This window comes from Solea solea, chromosome 11 (assembly GCF_958295425.1).
Source record: "Solea solea chromosome 11, fSolSol10.1, whole genome shotgun sequence".
NCBI lineage: Eukaryota > Metazoa > Chordata > Actinopteri > Pleuronectiformes > Soleidae > Solea > Solea solea.
Window position 1 is genome coordinate 19,926,219 of NC_081144.1, and position 20,376 is coordinate 19,946,594.

Consider the following 20,376-nt stretch of genomic DNA (forward strand, 5'->3'; position numbering starts at 1 on the left):
AATCACACACTGTAACTGAAAAAAATAATTTTGTTTATTTACCATAACCGCATATTGTTGGCTGCCTTTATTTGTGGATGAGAAGGGCAGGTGTAAATCCTTTAACGGTCAACTTCATATTAAAAGCTGCAACAAAAACATCCGGGACTTGATGCAGAAGAGACGAGGAGCAAGCCAACATGACTTGCAATTCTAATGGGTTGGAAATGTAATGCAGGTATGAGTCATAAGAAGACCTGTGACACATTGTGTTGTTGTTTTCAGCTTATTTCACTGACGTGGCAAACATAAAGCAATGTGCATGTTTTTGCACAACACTACCGATGTCAGCTGTCCTAAAAACACCAAAGAAGAAGGGAGTGAAAAATTAAACATCAAAATAAATGTAATCAAAAGGGCACTTTTGCACTGTGGGTATGTATCTGTCCAGATTATTTGCATTTGGTGTGGTTTTATTGTCGAAAAAACAAGCAAACTAATAAAAGAACAAGGGAATTCATGTCTGCTTCTCACTCATAGGTCCACCCAGGTGCATTCTGGTCCCTTGTGTGATGCCAACACAAACCAATCATATTAACTAACAAAATTATAGTTAAATAGAGTACTACTTACTACTACATTGATAATCAAAAATATGATTGTAATAAAACAAAAAATAACCTACTCAAATCCCTAAAAACACTATCAAATGGATAAGGCAAGGTGAAGTTGCATTTCTACCTGGGGCCACAGGAGGGCGCCTTTCTCTATAGATCAGGTAGTAACACACTGGACAGTGATGTGGTTGTGACAGAATGTTACAGATAGTTGTTAACCTTCATTTAACGATGCTTAAATCTCTTTGTAGTTTTTTTTCCCCAATTGTAACTTTTATATTTATTGTTTTTAAAGTATGTTAATTGTTAACATATCAGGATCATTTTAGGTAGATAGAGTTTAAATATACTATATACAAGGATGTTGGCTGATTTTGTATTAAATAATTCATGTAATGTGCTTTTTAATGTAAGCTAATGCTTTGGATGTGTGTATTTGATGATGCAGCCCTTTGTGGTCTTCTCTGGCATAAATACAGTCCTCATTGGGGAAGAACCTTATTTCTGATGCTCTCCAATTAAAGATAGGGTTCAACTGTGAATAGTCGGTTTGAATGTCCAAATGTCCAAACCCTAAAAGAAAGCTGCGCAAAGCTGTGCGTGTGCGCGCACGCGCGCGCGTTCCTCCTCTCACACTCACACACACACACACACACAGCTTCACGCTCTCAGCTCTCAGCTGGTGGAGCAGCGGTGAACACACATCCAGCCTCTCCGCCGCTACTTTGGACTAACTTTGTTATCACTGCGTGTTTCGGTGCTTTCGCTCGTCTCTGCTGTTTTCAGGGGTGAAAAGATAACTTGCTGCGGCACAATGGACTGAAGCAACAACGCAGTAAAGTGTGGATATACTTGAGAAAAGCAGTGTTTCTGTAGAGAGCGAGGGCTGAGTTACCACCATGGAAGAGGACGACGGGCATCTGGAGAACGGGCACCACGACGTCAGAGACTCGGACCGACAGCAGCGGCTCAGGCTTTGTGTTTTGAACGAAATACTGAACACGGAGCGGGATTATGTTCGGACGTTGCTTTTCCTTCAGTCGGTAAGTTTGACATAACCCTGCTCCACGCTGTTCGTGTATCCACGTTTCGCTCATTCAGTCCGTAGACCATTACGCCAAACACCAGTCGTAACTCTTTCAATTCGACGTTGATTTCTTCCTTGAATCAACACAGACGTTTTGTCAGAGAGCTGATGACATTTTATCACATGGCAGAATACACTCTTTAAATCGGCATATATTCAGTATACTAGGGGGCACTCGTTGCAGGAAAACAGTCTTCTTAACATTTTCCCCTCTGAAGTAGCGTAGGTACTTGGTGCGACGATGTAACGTCACAAATGTGAATGGGGTTTGGTGTGAGTTTGTGTCACGAGGGTAGACTTTTAAATCGTTTTTGTTTTTGAACACACAGACACACATATGCGTGTGTATGTGTTTATATACAGTATATATCAGATGTGGCGCACAGCTGTTTGTGTGTATTTCTTCATGCAGTCTGCTGGAGACATGTCTGTGTCAAACCTGCTGTATCTTAGTCTATTAATGTTACTCATGGAAATGATGTAAATTTTGTTGGTTTAGGCAGAATCCTAGAATGGGGGGTTGTTCAGCATGGGCTGCGGTTTGGGAGGGGGAGGCGATGATGGTGGTGGTGGTGGCGGCATCATTCACACCTTTCTATTGTGTGTTAAGGCTCAGGTTCAAGACAATCAAAGGAGAGCTCGGTAAATAGATATGCATGAGCATTCAAAACAGCCACGCCCCCCTCCTTCCCTCGCACACCACGATAAGGACCCATTTTGTGTATATTCAGTCATAATCCATGTGCAGCTCCCAGTCATGACTGAGTGTCCTGGTCATTTTACACACTCTTGTCAGTGTGGATGTCTCCCACCTGCAGGTGACTGACTGCTCGTGTAACTTCATTATCTCACGCCGCCTTTACCTTATCATCTGTTATGTTTGGGACAGTGCAGGTGGTTCTGCTGCTTTACACCAAGGGGAAATAAGTGAGAGCTTTAACCTCCAATTGGCTGCATCCAATATGACAGTAGTGTGACTGTGCTTTATTGCTTGCTGCATGGAACCCCTCCTGTTCTGTTGCCCCCTTCATAACACAGTCAAAGGTCAGGGTCAGCTTAAAAACATCGCCCTTCAGCTAGTACGGATTCAGACTATCCTGCTGATTTGTGACCGTTAACATTTTTGCTGGCAAATAAAAGACTGTTTCTTATGAACATGCTAATGGTTGTACAACGTCAGCATCTGGCAAGCATTTGTCCAAAAAAGAGTCATGGATCTCTCTTTCCTTTGTGCTGTCACATGTTTAGAAACTTCCTCAAGGTTCTTGAAATAATTTTGTTCATTTGTGCCGATGTCTCAGTCAGTGACGGCGTCGCTGACATACTTACGGATCTTAAAGTCCTCGTGTTAGTGAAAGCGTTGCTTTCAATACAGCTATTCTCAATTTTAAACTTCTGTTTTGGGGGTTTAAGCATGGGGAGGGGAAATGTCTATGACTCTGCTTTCTTTCACAGCTACACAAGAGGCAGCCATGGCTTATCTTCTGTTACAAGACAGACCAGGCTGCAGAGGGAAATGCTGTGACATCCCCCCTAGTCCTGGCATAATGATAAAGACAAAGCCCCTCTGATTTATCAGAGACGTCTGGAAGCTTTTTCCTGTGGACATCTGAAAACTGTCAGTGTCAGAGCCCTCCCCCCCCATCACATCAATTGGCATCTTTTGATTTAAGCCATACTGTGTACTAAAGCCAGAGCAGAGAGATGTGTGTGGGCTTGAGGAAAAATTCTATTATCACGAGTGACTTCGTGTAGCCTGAGTCTGCAGTTGAGTGTTTTCCTCGTCACAAAACATAGTGGGATTTTTGGTAGTATTCATAGAACGCTGTGTGTGTGAACACATTGCTACTAAATTCTACTGATGTGGAAGTAAATTTGAATAAAACATTTCACACTAAAATCAACAGGTATACCAGGGATTTTTTTTAAACCTGTGTGAGTCCACCCTGTGGTGTTATTTGTCAGCCTTGCATCACACTTATTGTATCATCTTGTAGACAAGTGTGTCTCTATGCTGTAATTTATGGACAGAATTGCCCTCATTATGACTCACATTAACATATGGGCTCATACATTACTGTGGCAACAAGCCTGGATGCCAAAGCATGCTGCTCTGTACTTGTGTGCCCTGTAGGTGATATTATATGGTGTACATGCATACAAGCTCCACTGATTGCCCATGTGGACATGAAGGAGAAGACACCTCTGTCTTCAGCACTGAGGCTAATCCGTAGCAAATCTCTGCAGTGTTTCACATCCAGGGTCCAGCCGAGCCTGCTCCCCTTCCCTCAGTGGGAGACGAGGCATTTGTCAGCATGCACCTCACTGTGGTGTTGATAAGGAACATATGGTTTCAGTGAAGATATAGAGTGGTTCATCTAGTGGGAGGGGTAGCTGTGTCTGGGATGTGTCGTCCCTCAGTGTGAAAATGCTTAAGAAGAGTCTGGTAATGAGGTGGCCACAGAATAGACTCATTCATTCACTTATTTTGTAATGATTAGTGAAGTTTTCACCATTTTTATGCACGTTTTGTGACTTATTCATGTACACAGGGACAGGAATAGAGATGGCGTGGGGTGAAACCGCAAAAAAGGTCAAGAAAAGTAAACTTTGTAGACAATATTATGTGGACACGATGGCCCCATTTTCTCCTGGTGATACAGTTCAGTTCAGCTTAATATGCTACGCAATTATTTCCATTGTTGAGAACGGTATTAAAGCTAGACCACGTGGCAACCGGTAGTGACGTCAGCACGGAGCATTAAGATTGGTGATTTGACCACTGCCATTTTGAGATTTTCTTACTGGAAATTCAGACCTCACCTGCTACCAATCTCCTCTTGGATGATACCAGCTCTCAATCACACAGGTGTCCACTTATATGTGGCATGGTCCACTTCTCATATGTCGTCTTTGAGCTCAACACACTGCACACACGGAGCGAGGTGTACCAATCCAGACTGCTCCATGGCGAACTGAACTGCACTGTACTCCATGCTGGAAATGAGGCACATGTCATGTTATCAGTATATAAGTCGAGAATATTTTTTTTTTTAGCTTTCTTCTCACCTGGTGGCACCTGATGGTTTTTCCTCACTCTCATTAGGATTGTTTCTACACATCCATGGCGAAGTGGCGGCTCGTTGTTGACCGCCCACATCATTCTGCGTTGCCTTATCACTGATTTATTTTCCACCTCCCTTTGTGTTCTTCCTCAAACCCCCTGGATCTTTAAGCCCCGTGCAGCATTGCTTATCAATCTCAATGATTACAGTGACACACAAAGAGATGCTTATCCAGACTTTTGCATCTCGGCCATTGTGCATGTCACTCATCCCCTGGCAATTACCAGTTTCCAACGAGCTCATCCAACGTGCTGGAGGGAAGCATGTAGGGGTGGTGGGAGGAGCAGAGGTGAGAAGGGGGTTGGGGGTGTGAAAGGAGGGATTAGAGGATTCATTTGCTCAGTGCTATCATTGCCCATCTCTGAAATCTGTTGTCTTTTTGAGTGGAGGTGGAAGTGGTCTCTTTTAAAAAAAGATGGTTCCTTTCTCAATTCAAGGTTTATGCTGAAAACTGCTCTTTCCATGCTTTTGTTACAGTGGGATCATGTGTTTGTGTCTAAATTGATCATTTCATAGTGATATAGATAAGTGCTTTTCTTCAGACCAATGCTTTGTTGTTTTAATCCAGGCAACTGGATTTCCCCCGCCATGACGTCTATAATGTTATGATATCTATGACCGGGATATGGTCATACCCAGTAGTCTCACAGGATTTTCCCTTTAAACCATAAAAATTGTCGTTTTCTGCTGGAGTTTTTGACCACACTGACCCATGTATGTCACGTTGAATCCTGGTCAGTTAGGACAACAGGAGAATTGTGTTGCCAGTAAGTCAGCATCTGACTTTTCTTCTCCACCCTGAGAAGCGAGTGACGGAGAGAAACGGGTGACCGGGAAGGTCTCGTCAGTGCTGCAGGATAATAGGAAACATCTGGAAGTGTTGCCCTCTGTGGCCCTTGCCTAAGGCCACACACGAGTTAAGGTTACACGCGTCTAATGCCATTATGTGTTTGTGTGGATGAATTATATTGTGTTTTGGTGTGTGATGCACGGCATGGCTTCTTTTTTTTTTTCTTTTTTTATTATATATGTCCCCTGGAGTCACTGTTGACAAGCCTCGCGAAGCAAACAGGACGACAAGAACACATACCCACAAACACACAAGACACTGTGCCCGACCTGTGCCCTAGTAGACAGACATGCAGGAAACCAGACTTGAGCTTCCTCTGCAAACTTGAGCCCTGCGCACTGTGTACCCCTTTCCTTTCTTTCTTTTTTCTGCTCCATCTTTCCTTTCCTCTCGCCTCGGTGGGAAACACCAGCATCAAGTTTCTCTAGGCAAGGGGGGGTATAAATAGCTTCAGATTCTAACCCTCATCACGGCCACAACGCTCACTGCAACCTCAGCCCTGCTTAAGTCATACAAATAGACACACACACCCAACAGCAGGTAGAACAGTTACAAAAGCAGACAGCTGGTGTTTTCTGAGAGTTTTCATTTTCAGTGTACTTTTTTCTGTTACTCGCTTTATACAGTTGACTCAAAGCTATTGGATCCTCCCATTCAATCGGTCTATGTGCTACATGTTATCGTCCATAACCAGAATAACGGTGGGACTGCTGAGTGGCAAGCAGATCACCTTGTGGTCGAGCTGATCAGCTTCCTGTGATCAGAGTTTTCCTGTTAAAGAGAAGTTGCTTCTCAGAGAAACTGCCCGGAATTAAAAAAAAAAAAAAGATGTTAAAACACAGAACCTACAGGCATTGTTTTTTTGTTAACTGTAGGCCATGGTAATGTTTGCATACTAAGATACAAAGCTCTATACACATCAGTGCATGAAGCACTGACCTGTCTTCCATGCACACATGTTAGTGTTTTAAGTTGCCACTGTGCACCCTCGTGCATCTCGTTTCGGACAACTGGTACTACGCAGTGTGACTACTGCAGCAGGCTAATTCATTGCACTGCCGGCCGTTGCATACATGGGATTCAGGGGGTCAGTGAAAGTTTCCATCACAACATTAGTGTCTTTATTAATCACATGTGTTTGATAAGCCTTTTTTTTCAGGCACAGGACTGCAGCAGGAATTTGGAAAATTCAAGTTAACAAGTCTAAACTACTGTAACACCCGGAGGCATGATGTCAACCCCCAATCCCCTCCCACTACCAGAGATGTTTGTGGATTATTATGAATCAGCATAGGCATAAAATCGTTTTTACATGGGCATGTGTGGTAGAGATGGAGGATATTGGAGCTTGGTTGAAATTACCTTTTGGTGTTTTTTTAAAAAAAATATGTCTTTTAGTGGTTACACGTTTAAAAAGTGAATCCGTTTGTGCGCGTCATGTGGAATCTGTGGTTTGTGTGGAAGCAATGATGAGTCATGGATTTGTAATCATTCGAGCATGATGTCAGCTTACTGATTTCCCTGTGTCGGATATCAGACCATGTAATAGCAAGAACCTTGCCCAGGAGACTTTTCAGATGCACTGTTTGAGACATTTTCTATGACTTGAGCAAACATCCAATAATACGACACCGTAGCTGTGTGTGAAAACCTCCTGTGAAGTGCGTTTCAACGGACTGATATATGATACAATGGGTGACCTGGCCTGAATTGAAAAAGCCATGGCAACATGAGCTCTCTAATGTCCCTTCAGAGATCATGACCTGAACAAAGTTGGGACAAATACTTTCTCAGGGTGGATGGTGGGTGCAGTAGCTGTGTAATATGTTTTTTTTTTTTATATATAAACTCTTGAGATGTGAGAATGAATTGGGATGGATATCTCCAGAATGCCTTGGTATAGTCTCTCCCCTCGGGGCTTCCTGTTTGGTGTACGTACTGTGGCTGCAGGCTTACAATGTTTGTTTGCTTTGCCAAATACAACCAGATGTGTGTGGTTTCTTTTTCAGGGATTAGAGGTCATTTTACTGATAGACAACTGCAAAAAACAAAAACAATGACAGCTATTTAACACATTTACACAAAGCGTTTTGAGTTTAGAGGATGTGGCAAAGATGTTTGATGATATAAGGGTCGGGTTAGAGGTTTTGCTGGATCAGGGTGCGTCAGAGTAAATGTCTGGCCGGCATGTTAGCTGTCCGGCCAGGAAGCTGTTCACATGACACAATGGGACAAAGAGTGTCACACACACACACACACACACACTGCACCCTAAGTCGGTCCTTTATTGGTCGTTGCTCCTTGATACACAGTTTTACAGATGTAATATAATGAAGTAATGTTTCTGAAAGCCTTTTATTTAGTTGACAAATACTCTTTAATCTAATAAAATACTATTCAGTGATAATCAAATGACAAGCAAGGCACATCATTAACTCAACTTTCACTTCACTGTGTTTACAGATTTGTCTTTAGATTCATCTGTGGAGTCATTTAAGTTAAAGCATCTCAAAAAGCACAATTTTCAGAGGTGGAAACCAAAATGAGTGTTCGCTGCATGTGTAATGAGAAGTGGAATGAATGTAGGTCAGTTGCATCAGTGGCAGTGGAGTTACAGAAAGACTTTCACTGACAGAAAGGGCTTTAACTAGCTGCTTTGTGTGTCTGTCTGTCCCTCACATATTGCCCTCTATCAAGTCTGTACATTCTGTTATCTGCATATTATCATTGAAAGTTAAGAGAAAACAATCAGAAACATTAATTTGGTTATTGCACAATGAGAGACCATCAGGAGAAAAGATAATAAGTGCTAGGTAAGTACAAGAAGGAAAGATTAGGAGAGTGCTTTAGACAGGTTAGGGTTAGTCGGTTAGTGGTGTCAAGAGATTTTAGAGAAAAGGTGCATTTGGGAGCTTGTTCCACCATCTGTGAATCACAAATGAGTAAAGTCTGATTGCTTTGTTCGTTGAAGGAAGTACAAGTACAAAGCAGCAGATGCTCTCTATGATCTTCCGCTGAAATGACTATCAAGATCTTATCACCACCATTTTCTCTCAATCTGTGCTCGATGACACTGTTGCTGTCTGCCCGGCTCAGTGGCAGTGGTGACAAGTTAAGTTTGGTTTGGCTTGGCTATGTCACATTCTACTGTATGGACACAATCACTTTGTGCACAGGTATACAAGACACTGAGATCAGCTGTGATTTGACCTTGCTGTAGCTCCAGGCTTTTGGTCTCTTGGAAGCTCTGCAGGTCTCAGATGGCTCACTCAACACTATGCTCACTACACTCTCATCCAGCCTGTGATCCAGCCTCCGTACGTCTGTCGGCACCAAAGAAACACACGTCCAAATGTCCAGATGGCCTATGCAATCTGGTCTATGATGTTATCTTCAGATCACCACATGTCACCCCTCAACAGCTACACCACTTGGAAAAAAAGACACACAGACCAAACTGCATTGAATGACAGAAGCGGTAGAGAGATTAGGTGATTATTGAGGCAAGATGAAAGCGAAACATTTCCTGTGTAAGCCGTTTAGTCTTGAATATATAAATGGACATGTCAGATAAACTCGGACCAATTTAACACATTTACCCTCTTGCTTCACAAGCAGATTTCCAGTCCCATTGTCGCAGGGGGAGTATGTGAGAACGAGCATCGCAAGCTTCTCTGTCATTTGCCCCGATGGATATGTAATGAGGGACAGAATTCAGAGTGAGGCTATAAATGTGAGACAGAAGCTGCTTTACAACATGAAAAAGCTGAGATAACAAAATTATATTTATAGCACATCAATTACATGCAGCCACTCTGAAAGAGGGAGCGTCTTGCAAAAGTAGTAGGTGAAATGTGCACCCTTCATTTTAAATACTTCACGCCAATTTAGAAAAATGATCATGCTTTGAAATGACTATTCTTTCATCCTTTGCGCAGTTGAAAGCAAAGTTTGAACTGAAATTATACAGGCATTCATATGTGTATCGTTTTTCTACCACCGACTGTCATAAAAAATTTTGTGCACGTGTTGATCATGTGCTGTAGCTTTTCATTAATCAACAGAATTGGTGTAGACTTGATGAGTAGGCAGTCTTAAACAGGAAGTCCCCGTCTGTCTGTCCTCTATGGTCACCGATGTAGTTTTTAGGTTCCGCCCATGTGAGCAGCCCGAAAAGCCTTGCATTTTAAAGTTCTTCTATGCGGAAGTGAGTGAGAAGGGTTGGAAAAAACTGGACAAGACTCAAAGAAGACTTTGTGTGATGGTGATTGGCTCTGCCAAAAGGGGGTTCTTTTGGAAGACAGCAAGGGGACTGGTTGAAGGGTGAAAGGAGAGCAGGGGGAGTTTTTAGAGGGTTTGTGAGAGATGTGAATTACAGCTTGAGAAAGAAAGGAGTTTGCTGAAGTTTACTAGGGGTCCCACATTGAGGCAACGTCATGGGTCATTCTCTGGCTCTGCTGCACTCAGGCCACAAAAAGGGGATTTCTTCATTTATTTATTCAATTTCATGCCATGTCGACCCCAAAATGGCCCCATCCCCTCTCCAAAACTGCCCCAATCCCTTTTATGGCCGGCTACCCAAATCCTCTCACCAAAAAGAGAGATCCTTAATAGATGCATTGTTTTTTTTTAGCTTGTTGTGGTTGGATGAGGAGAAGAAGAGTGTTTGGTGCTGGTGACCCAATGACTTGCATAGAAAAGTCCTGAATCTGTGGATCTGTGATTGTGTTCGAGGACTGTCTCAGTAGGTGTGGGAACCGAAGCAAATTGAAAGGAGGCTCTCGGGGCTTGCTGGAAAAACCTTGACAAGTGTTCATGCTTGTTCTTGATATATGGGGTCTCTTGTGAGACATCTGAATTGAGTGAGATGGCTCAGCATTGTTGCTGAATGCTGACGGTAGCCACGGGCAAACAGGAAAAATAGCCCAGTTTTGTCCCAATTAAAACCCACTCTATTGTCTATGTGGAGGAGCTATGAGATAAATCAGTGAAAGAAATCTATTTTGATTAGATAGAAATCAAAGTAATGGTTTGTCTGAACTGATGTGAAAGGTAGTGACACTTTGACATGTCAGTGATGACTCTAGATCCTATTGTGTAATACTGTAGATGTCCTTTATTTTAGGTTAGTAACACTTCCTCTGCATGTCTCTTTACAACATATTAGAAAGAGCCTTCATTAAAATGCAGCGCAGTGGAATACCATCATTGCTCCCAAACTGCCAGTCAAGCTGCCACGTGATCGTGTTCCCACAGACGTTCATTTTCCCATTAATCCATGTTTAATAAGGACGACCTTTGCCGAAGTTAAACAGACAAATTAAAAGGATCTTCTGCTCCTCACTGCTTGACCCTTGAGGCAACATCCTCTGTCAGCAGTGTGACGGCAGCTTGGACCCTGACTGTACATCTGACATAATCCCATGTTGCAAGGTGATAATTATGACATTCTCTTACTTCTCTTTTGTTATTTCCCTGCTGGTTTTTTTTTTATTATCGTAATACTACCTGCCAGGGTTTCTCATGTTAGGGATTTTTCCATTATTCACATTTGAACCATGTTAAGAAATGGTAAATGAACCCACGCGTTTTAAGGACATGTGATCCTTACACGTTGTGTGGGTTTGTGCTTTTGTGAATTCTCCTCCTCTCAATTAAATGTGTTCTGGACCAGAGTGAGGACTTTGACCCACAGAAAGTGAAGCAAATGTTAGGTCAAATTACATTGTTTTTGTCTTTGCTGCAGGTAGAACACTGGAGAGACAGACGTTACGGCAGCAGGCCTCTTACTTGCTGTTCAGTGGAGCAAACGCTGAGCCCACACCAGCATATGGTCCATCTGTAGTTCACACCTAACTGTCTGGCCCCTCTTCGCTCTGATAAATCCCAAACCTGGTCTTACCCTTGGCTGTGTGCTCGTATGAGAGGATGCCGTGTGTTCTGACACAAGACAAGGTTAAAGGTGCTAAACAAGGTGATTGTGCTGTCTGGTGAGACAGGCGATGATGGACGTTGGGTCAGACATTTGCTTTTCAGATTAGTAGTAAAAGTGTAAATGAAGAAAACAACAAGAGTTATACATTTGCAACATTTGACAACAATAAAAAGCAGATCTGTCACTTGTTGTATTATAACTCTTGGTACCGTAAAATAAAAACAGCATAGGCTCGTTACAGTGTGGCTGTCGGGGCCACAGAGTTAAAGGCTAAAGTCTACCATTTAAATGACTTCCAAGTGTGGAGAGCACAATGTGATTTGTTTGTTTGCTTCAGTTTGGCTGCATACTACTACCACACTTAACTTAGAACACAGTCGAGTTAGTGGCTAGTCAAACATCTTCAGCTCTTCCTGTTCACAAAAGCCACACTTCCTGTCCAGAATTGACACTGGTGCTTTTGTGTGCGGTGACACTGCTTCCCTCTGCAGACTGTTTATTTTCCGTCCCCGCCGAGTTGAACCGCTGCCTATCTGCTCAAAAAGAAACACAATTCTTGTCAATGATTTAGGTGTCTAAGAAAGTGTTGGCTTTTGTTGTGTGATTGCTGCGGTTTCACTTCCCATTTTCATGCCACACTCAGACGCAGGAGGAGAGAAGTGTGTACTTTTTCTGTTGCATTTAGTTTTTCTTCCAAAATTATGTTGAGTTTTTCTTGCACACAAATGGTTGCAACAGTCAGTGACTCAGCTCGGTGGGTTCTCACAAACTGGTCACGTGACCCCCTCACGTGGCATGTTTACAGCTGTTTTGGAAATTGCTCTCAGAGCACGTTCACAGTCAGTGTCTTAAGTAAAGCCCCTGGCTATGTCTTTTCTCATTTATTTGGGAAGCAGAGAGATGTCTGCTTTGGCATACAATCCTTTAAAACGAGAAAATTGAATTAGAATGTTAGTCCTACTAATACCAGACTCTTGTACGACTATTGTCATACTGACACGCCCAGATAATGCGACTGGGAGTCAAATTACTACTGCATGTATACGTTAATTTGGGTTGCATTGAGCAAGTTCATGCGCTACCGCCTCAAAAATTACATATATTAATGTTCATGGATGGTAGCAAGTTGGTCGGTGATTTAATCAGTCAACTGGAAAACACGTCACAGTAACATGCTCAAGTGAGGCAATATCTCCCCCAGCATAGCGGAGGTTGACACACTTATATTATTATAATATTCAATATATCGATTTCCTGCTAGGGTTATTCTGTGAATGAAAATGTAATCATGAACTCATAACATAACTGTGTAAACTGTCTGCGTTATCTAATGTCCTCTCATATCACAGAAAAGGCCTTTTGTAATTTTTACACTTATAGGTGTTTGTCCTGTCGTGCTTTTCTAAATGATCACAAAACCATTCAGCACAAAACCACGTTCTTTGCATAATTTGCACAATGGAGGTAAAATGTCCCACTGTGAGGGTTCCTTTAACGGTTCAGTTCTTCAAACTGCACATGCTGCTACGGGGGTTTTCACACGTCGGTAAATTCACCGAACCCTTTGGTCAATCTGAAAAATCTGTCGATAGTTCAAGTGTGAAAAACACCCTCGTTCCACAGTTTGTAAATGAAGGTGTTGCATGAGGTGTGGAGTTTGTTGATAAAACAAATATGCTTATATAAAGTGCATGTGCGTGTGTTTCTGAGAACTAAGGTTGGGTTTAGAACTGTATACTACACTTGAAAATAGAGCTGTCAACCTGTTAAATCTCTCACCTCCTTTTCTTCCTGAAGCAAAACTCTTTGACTGCATATATGGTGATGGCGTTTCATCTGTTTGGCCTCCGCTGTAAACAGCCTGTTCAAACATATTATGCTTTAGTCTTCCCATGTACACACAATTAACAAACTGCTTGGTGGCTTTCTCAGGTCATGCACTTGGAAAGCAAAGAGACCCAACCAAGAAATTGAAATAACCAGTGATATTTTGCTGATACCTGCATGTTGCTGTCAGCATTTGCTGCTGCTGCGGGTATTTCTGTCATGAATAGAATTTAGGTAAAAGTTTAGGTAAAGGCTGAGTAAGTAGGAAATACATTTGAAGAAGAATTGAGCAACAGATAGAACATCAGCTCGTCCACGGAGGAAGCTTGCAAGCATTTAGGGGCCTCATTGCAGTTTTGAGTGTTTTCATATCATATCATATCTCTTTTTGTGCATGTAAGAGGTTTGTCAAGTTACAAAGGCTGAAGTGCTCCAGGATTTCTCTTGTTCTAAAGAAAAACGTCTTCTGAACAGACTTCAAACGCCTCAATTTCCAGCTTTTGTTCTTTAAATCTTCTTTTCTTCTTTATTGTTACCAAGTAACAAGTCACATACTTGCCATCAACTGGTTAAAAATAATAAAAGTTTTTTTCCTCACGTGCTACAATCTAAAGCTCAAAAACAAGCTGCTGAAAGTAAAATCAGACATGAACTAAGCTTCTTCAGTGAGTAACATAGACGTTGTTGTGAGGATGACAGGAAGCGGAGGCTGTCTGCATGAGACAGGACTATGAGGATAAGAAGAAACGTTTTAGTCGGAGGTGGGTTGTGACTTAACCTACTCCACAGGTGCTCACCTACCCTAACCCCGCAGAGCTTTCTGAAAGGACGACTCCAAGTCAATCTTCCATCCATCCACTGCTGTCTAGGCGCCTGTCTTTGCTATCCTTCACCCTTCTCTCTGTCAGTTGTAACATGAAGCGCGTCACTCTTTGTGTGGTGTGGGAATGTAGCCACAGACACAGAAACGCAGAGAGAGGCATGTGGAGCTGATGGGCTTAATCAGCATTGTGTCTTACTAATTTGGCAGTGGTTTGAATGTAACATATGTTCATTTATATTTAAAAGTTAAGCACCTCCATTGGTCTGGCAGCGCTGACACTATTGTTACCGTGGCTACAGAGGTGTTTACGGCTCACCAGGAATCCTCTGGTTAAGGAGTGTGACATTTGTGACACTGATGCGAAGTGGCTGACCAATCATTAAAGCCAATGCAAAGCATTTCATACAGAGGCTGCCAAATGAGGATGAGTCATGATTAAAATACTTCAAGATTATAAAGTTTTCCTCAATTATATGGCTTTTAATTGATAACCTTTCAGAAGTCATTTTTTATCTTTTTTCCACTCATGTCAGCTCAGCAAGCCATTTGGTCTGTGTCATTTTAAATAGTTTATACTCTACTATTTTTTTTACCTTAAACTCTATAAAAGTATGGTGGACATCACTGTCTTAACTATACTGAAACATCACCTGTGTTACTCTGCACTGGCAGATTAGTGTTCTATCAGGCAGCCTGATGGGTTTGTCACTGTCGTGTCCTGTGGGATTGCATCATGTGCAGTTTTCCCCAAATGCTCATTGCATCTGTGGCGGGAGCCCATCATGTGCAACATGTGTGCTGGGCTCTGTGCAGCAGCTGAGCCCCTTCTGTGCAATCTGACTCATTATGATGAGTGGAGGGATATAATAAAAAATAATATGTGTCTATTATTAACACTGATAGATGTCATTACTATTTTTAGGTACTAGAGAGTAACGAGGCATCATGTGCACACAATTGAATATGAGATGCTTGGGTCAACCTGTGCTAGGCAAGCTACAGTGTATGGAGTTAGATCCAACGGGATCGTCAATCCATATCTTTTAAGGACTATTATTGACTTTTGGGAGTGAGCTTTCAAAAAACACTTTGGTCTCCATCACGGCCGCGGCGGTGGGTAACTTAGATTTCACACAAACGCAGAACGACTGACCACTCACTTTTCGCTGTTTATTATTCATCATACATTTAGAAATATTCATCAAAATCCGATCTTCCACTTAACATGATTACACGCCCTTGCCTCGCCCCTGTGACGTCGTGCTGATGTCAGAAAAGAGGCAGAAAGGTCACGGACACATGAAAGTAAACGAGGACCATCGACCGTATCACGCTTCCTCTAAGCAGCATGTTGATTAACAAGTAATGAGCACCGACTACTGCGTCCAGTGGGCAGAGTAGGGTTACAGCGTTTGTTGTGACAGTTGATTGTTCGTCATTGTGGACTTCTTTTTGTGTTTCCAATAACAACAGGCTTAGCCACATACTGTGGAAAGGATGACACATTCAGTATTCATCTCATATCTTAATGACAGCACATGTTCACGGTGCTCAGAGGTATTGCCCTCCCTATGCAAATGAGGCATGAATTGTAATGAGGGTTATGTGAGGGTACAGTCACATCTGCTTCTTTCTCCCTCTGTTATCCAAACCACAGTGGGAGATATTGTTTCACTGTTATTGTTGCGTTTTGTTCACGCTGCCAAATTATAAAGACTTAACAGAATGTAGGTTTGACGTACACACCGATGTACCAGCTGTATATTACTGATTTTAATCGATTCATTGATTATTAAACAATTTACTTACTTAATTGTCAGTGATTTTGATAATTAAGTGTTTTTTGTTTTAATAATTAAATCAAGGTCTGGTGTCTTTGCTCCATATCAAAGAAATCATCCTAAATCAACCTAAGTAATTTTAAAAGAAGACATTTAATAGCATCATCATATCAAGGTTGGGGAACATTTTTAACCTTTCTGACATTTTATTGACTAATTGAATATTAAAATGAAGATGTATTTGGTGCCCCTGCCACAAAAGAACAGTAACAACAACTACATGAGTACAACTTAAACTGTACAACTAACAAAGCACTGCCGTGTTTGCTCTTGACCAAAGTATTATTTTAAACATCTGTATTGGCAAACATAGAATCCAGCACACTGTCTTGTTCACACAGATACACACACAGATAAAACAAACAAAGAATACTGCATGATGTCTTATTTCTAGTAAACAATGTATCCTCCCAGAATTTCACAGCTGTTGCATTATTCATCACATGGAATCTCTGGAAGTTGCTTGTGTGTATTTGTAACCCATTGACTTGTAATAGAGGTTACAGACATGGGTGCTGTGGAAGAAGTAAAAAAAAAAAATCTGATTTGAGTCCCTATAACTGTATCTGTAGTGAGACTGACAGATGTGGCTGTTTTCTTGGCAGGATTTCACCTTGATTGGTCATTAGAATAAAAAAAAGGTCAAGAGGAATATGCTGAATATGAGAAAAAAGCACGCCAGACTCTAGACTGCCCTTAGTCCAATTATGATGCTTGGTATTCTTAGCAAAAAATCAGATGTCAACATCCTTCCAATTACACCTATCACACCTGTTTTTTGGGGGCCATTTCCTGTCACTGATTTTCACCAGGTTCTCAAAAAAAACAGTTAGAGTCCAGACGATAAAAACCCTCAGTTTGAGTAAAGTCAGGCATGCTTGGTGTGCATGCCCAGTTTATGCTCTGTTATGTCTTCTACTCTGAAGCCAGCGTCTTAGTCATGATGGTGGACAGAGAAAGTGCCCCGTTTTTTTTTCTGCAAATAAACCTGTGGGCTTTGTGATGGAACAATGAAGACAGCCAATACAACCCTGGGTGAGAATGAGGCGAGACCTGGACTGAAAGGACCTCTTTGTTGCTCCCTCCTACCATCCTCCTGCTGATCCCCCCGTCACCACATCTGTGTGACACATTGTGTGAATCCTGCCTGGATGGTAGCAGTCAAATATGTTAATAGGGATATATATATATAGATATATATATAGATATATATATTTTTTACTTCACTCTATATTCCACATTGTCCCTTCCCCTTCATTGTTTGGATCCCTCTCCCCAGTTGCTCGCTCCAGCACCCATCCACCCTCCCTGCCTCCCCTCATCGGAAAGCGACTGAGGAAAAGCCTTGTTTCCTGTCTCCTCTGCAAGGGAGCAGCAATCTCTCACACGAGTGACTGCTCCAGTGTCGACACGGTACAAGTTACCATATGGGAGATTTAATTAGTGTATGCCCCAAGCACAGTCGGCTACACTCCCAAAACCAGTTGAGAACACGACAGCTACTGCTTCTCTTTAATACTGGTCTTAATTAGGGAGGTTGGACCTGGACCTTTGCTTTCTGGTTTAGCGACAACCTACGCAGACGCTAGTGAAAAAAAAATGATTGTGTCCGGTCCCTGAGGAAATGATATGATTTGCCTGATTGCTGTTTGGCTGGAGTCTATCTTTAGAGCCAATGTGTCATTAGAAATGTCAGTCTTTCATTAGAGGCAAGCGAGTTACGGTACTGTAATACATGTACCCGGCTTGAGAGGCTTGAGAGCAGCCCAGTGTCTTTTCTTCTATGATAGAGCAGGAGTTGACTTAAATTACAAATGTATTTCTTCATTCTCGGGTTACAGTAGTCATGTAGATTATTGTGGATGAATCAGAATTCAGTGTTCACAGTTTTCACTTGTAGAAAAGTTTTAAAACTGACTATATTTTATTTTCTACCTATGGCTTAGTTAACACACATGCAGTGAACAAATTGAAGTGCAGTCTTTTTAAGTATTTTAAATGAAACGTGGTTGAAATACTGTTTCTGTTCCTCAAACTCAGGCTACATGTTAGCACAGAGCGTGACCATGTTTGTGCAAAGAGACATTGCTGCAATCATTTTTCAAATGTGAGGGGGGGTTTTTTTATGCTGTGACAAAGCCCCCAAAAATAAATCCCTCCTGACAGAGTTAATCTCTATTTTACAGGAGATAAAGGCTTAAAATTATTTTAAAGATGAAGCCACAAGCTACAACATACAACAGGTTGTATGTGTTCAAATCATGGTGCTGCGTGTTTCATTATTGTAGATTTGATGTCGCAGGAGTAAATAATGTTAGAGGGTAGAATGACATCTTAACCTCCATTTTTAAATTATGATTGAACACGCTACATTTTTTTTTTACTTCATAACTCTTTCATCCATGTGGCAAACTGTCAATTTTCAAACTCAAAGCACCGAAACACAGACAGAACAGCTGGAGCCTGTCTGATGAGGGAGGCTTCAGGAGAGTCTCTCCTCCTCTATGTGTTTTCTTTTCGTGATGGTATTTGAGTCTGGAGATGAGACAGACAGTCAGACTGAGGTTGGAAGAGCCAGTGGGCCAGTGTGATAGACTGAGAAATGGGGAAGACAGAATGAAAAGAAACTGTTTGCAGATTCACTTCCCTTCTCTTTGCCACTTGACATTCTTTTTTCTGTTTTTTTGGATTAATTCTGACTGGCAGGCATATACACACACACACACACACACACACACAAAGGTTCGTGCAGCTGCATTGACTGCATTGATTTCCACTCATTTGGACAGCCCAAACAAGGCATTACCTTAGCTCTAACCATAACCACTTAAAGGAAGACTTCACTGATTTGCATTTCGCTTTGTATTACTAGAATGGGTGGAGTGTTTTTGGAAGATTTTGTTTCCCAACCTCAGTTTCCCCTGAGTTGAGAAGCAAAGATGGCGGACACTGTTTACATTCTGGGAATGAGGTCCCGTCCCCCTACGGAATTAGCGTTGCAGTTTCAAGCCTCAGACCAAGGCTCGGACCAAGAGTAACTGGTGGGCATGTTACAAAAAAAGAATGAAGATATTTCTTGACTCAGGGGAAACTGAGGTTGAGAAGCACAATTTTTCAAAAATACCCCTACCCCTATGGTAGTAATACAAAGCTAAATGCAAATCCTTTAATGCCGAGCCCTAACCTTAATCTAACCACAATCTTAGTCTTGAACTTATCCAGTTCTCAAGAAATTAGTTTTGTTCTAATTTGGACCAGGTTTTGGTCTAGTACTAGGTCAGTTTTTGTGTCAGAAAAGGTCCTGAAGGGGTAACAAATACAAGAACACACACACACACACACACACACAAACACACAAAACACTCAACTTGACATGGGCCTGTTACGGTTGTCCTTGTTGCAGTGGTGTGTGGAGACGCTGCAACAATGAAGCAGTTATTCGGCAGAAGTCTTACAGCTGAACGCTCAGGTGTTTTTGCCTCCATTACACAACGTCCCCCCCAGTGAGATTTAAGTGTCACAACACAGTGGGGGGGGAAAAAAACCCAAACATAATCAGACTTCTGTGGTACCGTAGGGATAGTGAAGTGAAGACATGTCATGTTGCGCCACGAAAGGCAATTTTCTGTGACTTATCTGAGCATCCATGTGACTCTGTCGCGTGTTCACAGTAGTCTCCTGCGTAGTGATGTGACAGACACAGATAGTGTGTTGTATCAGTCAGTTTCCTCAAACCAAAACAGTACGTATACACACTACATTTAAAACAATCGTCAGAGGGAACCTGCACTTCCGCTTCCACACACATGTTTTTGTGTTTCAGAACCTGTCTTGTTGTCTTGTTGTTATCTTGTTAAATGGATGCTGTGCTTGCGATGCTGCACGATGTGGTAAAAAAAAAAATATCATATTACTTTTCATTCTGATAGCTATAATGATTGCGATATGATTAATAATTGGAGACTCTTTTTTTATCAACAAGCAAAACACTCTCAACTGAATCACTGCACAATTTTATCATTATGCTGTTTGTCACATTTCATCTTTGTCAAATAATTGCGGCGTCTTTCAACTTGGATGTGTCACTATTGATATTGGTATTCTGATTATGTTTGTACCAAGACGTACACAAAATGTTTCACGTACAATAATATCTGTATTAACAGCAAAGTCTCGTGCTGCTTTTTAAAAACTGCTTTGTGTTTTTTTTCCTCTACAGGCATTTTTGCACCGAATCAGACAAACTGCAGATGACCAGCAGTGTTTGTCACCTGAACATGTCAAGGTATGAC

At 41.8% G+C, this 20,376-nt stretch overlaps 1 protein-coding gene across 4 annotated transcripts in view; it reads left to right on the forward strand.

Annotated features, from left to right (window-relative positions):
• Positions 1-1,211: 1,211 nt before the first annotated feature.
• Positions 1,212-20,376, forward strand: part of prex1 (phosphatidylinositol-3,4,5-trisphosphate-dependent Rac exchange factor 1) — a 74,152-nt gene continuing 54,987 nt past the window's right edge. For 2 of the 4 annotated variants that reach the window (XM_058642812.1, XM_058642811.1), the window contains exons 1-2: positions 1,214-1,639; positions 20,304-20,369. In XM_058642812.1, the coding sequence (XP_058498795.1) occupies positions 1,496-1,639; positions 20,304-20,369 (210 nt within the window). In that variant the 5' untranslated portion in view covers positions 1,214-1,495. Of the gene's footprint in view, positions 1,640-20,303; positions 20,370-20,376 lie in introns of all 4 variants that reach the window. The other 2 variants (XR_009241720.1, XM_058642810.1) reach the window with 2 other exon arrangements.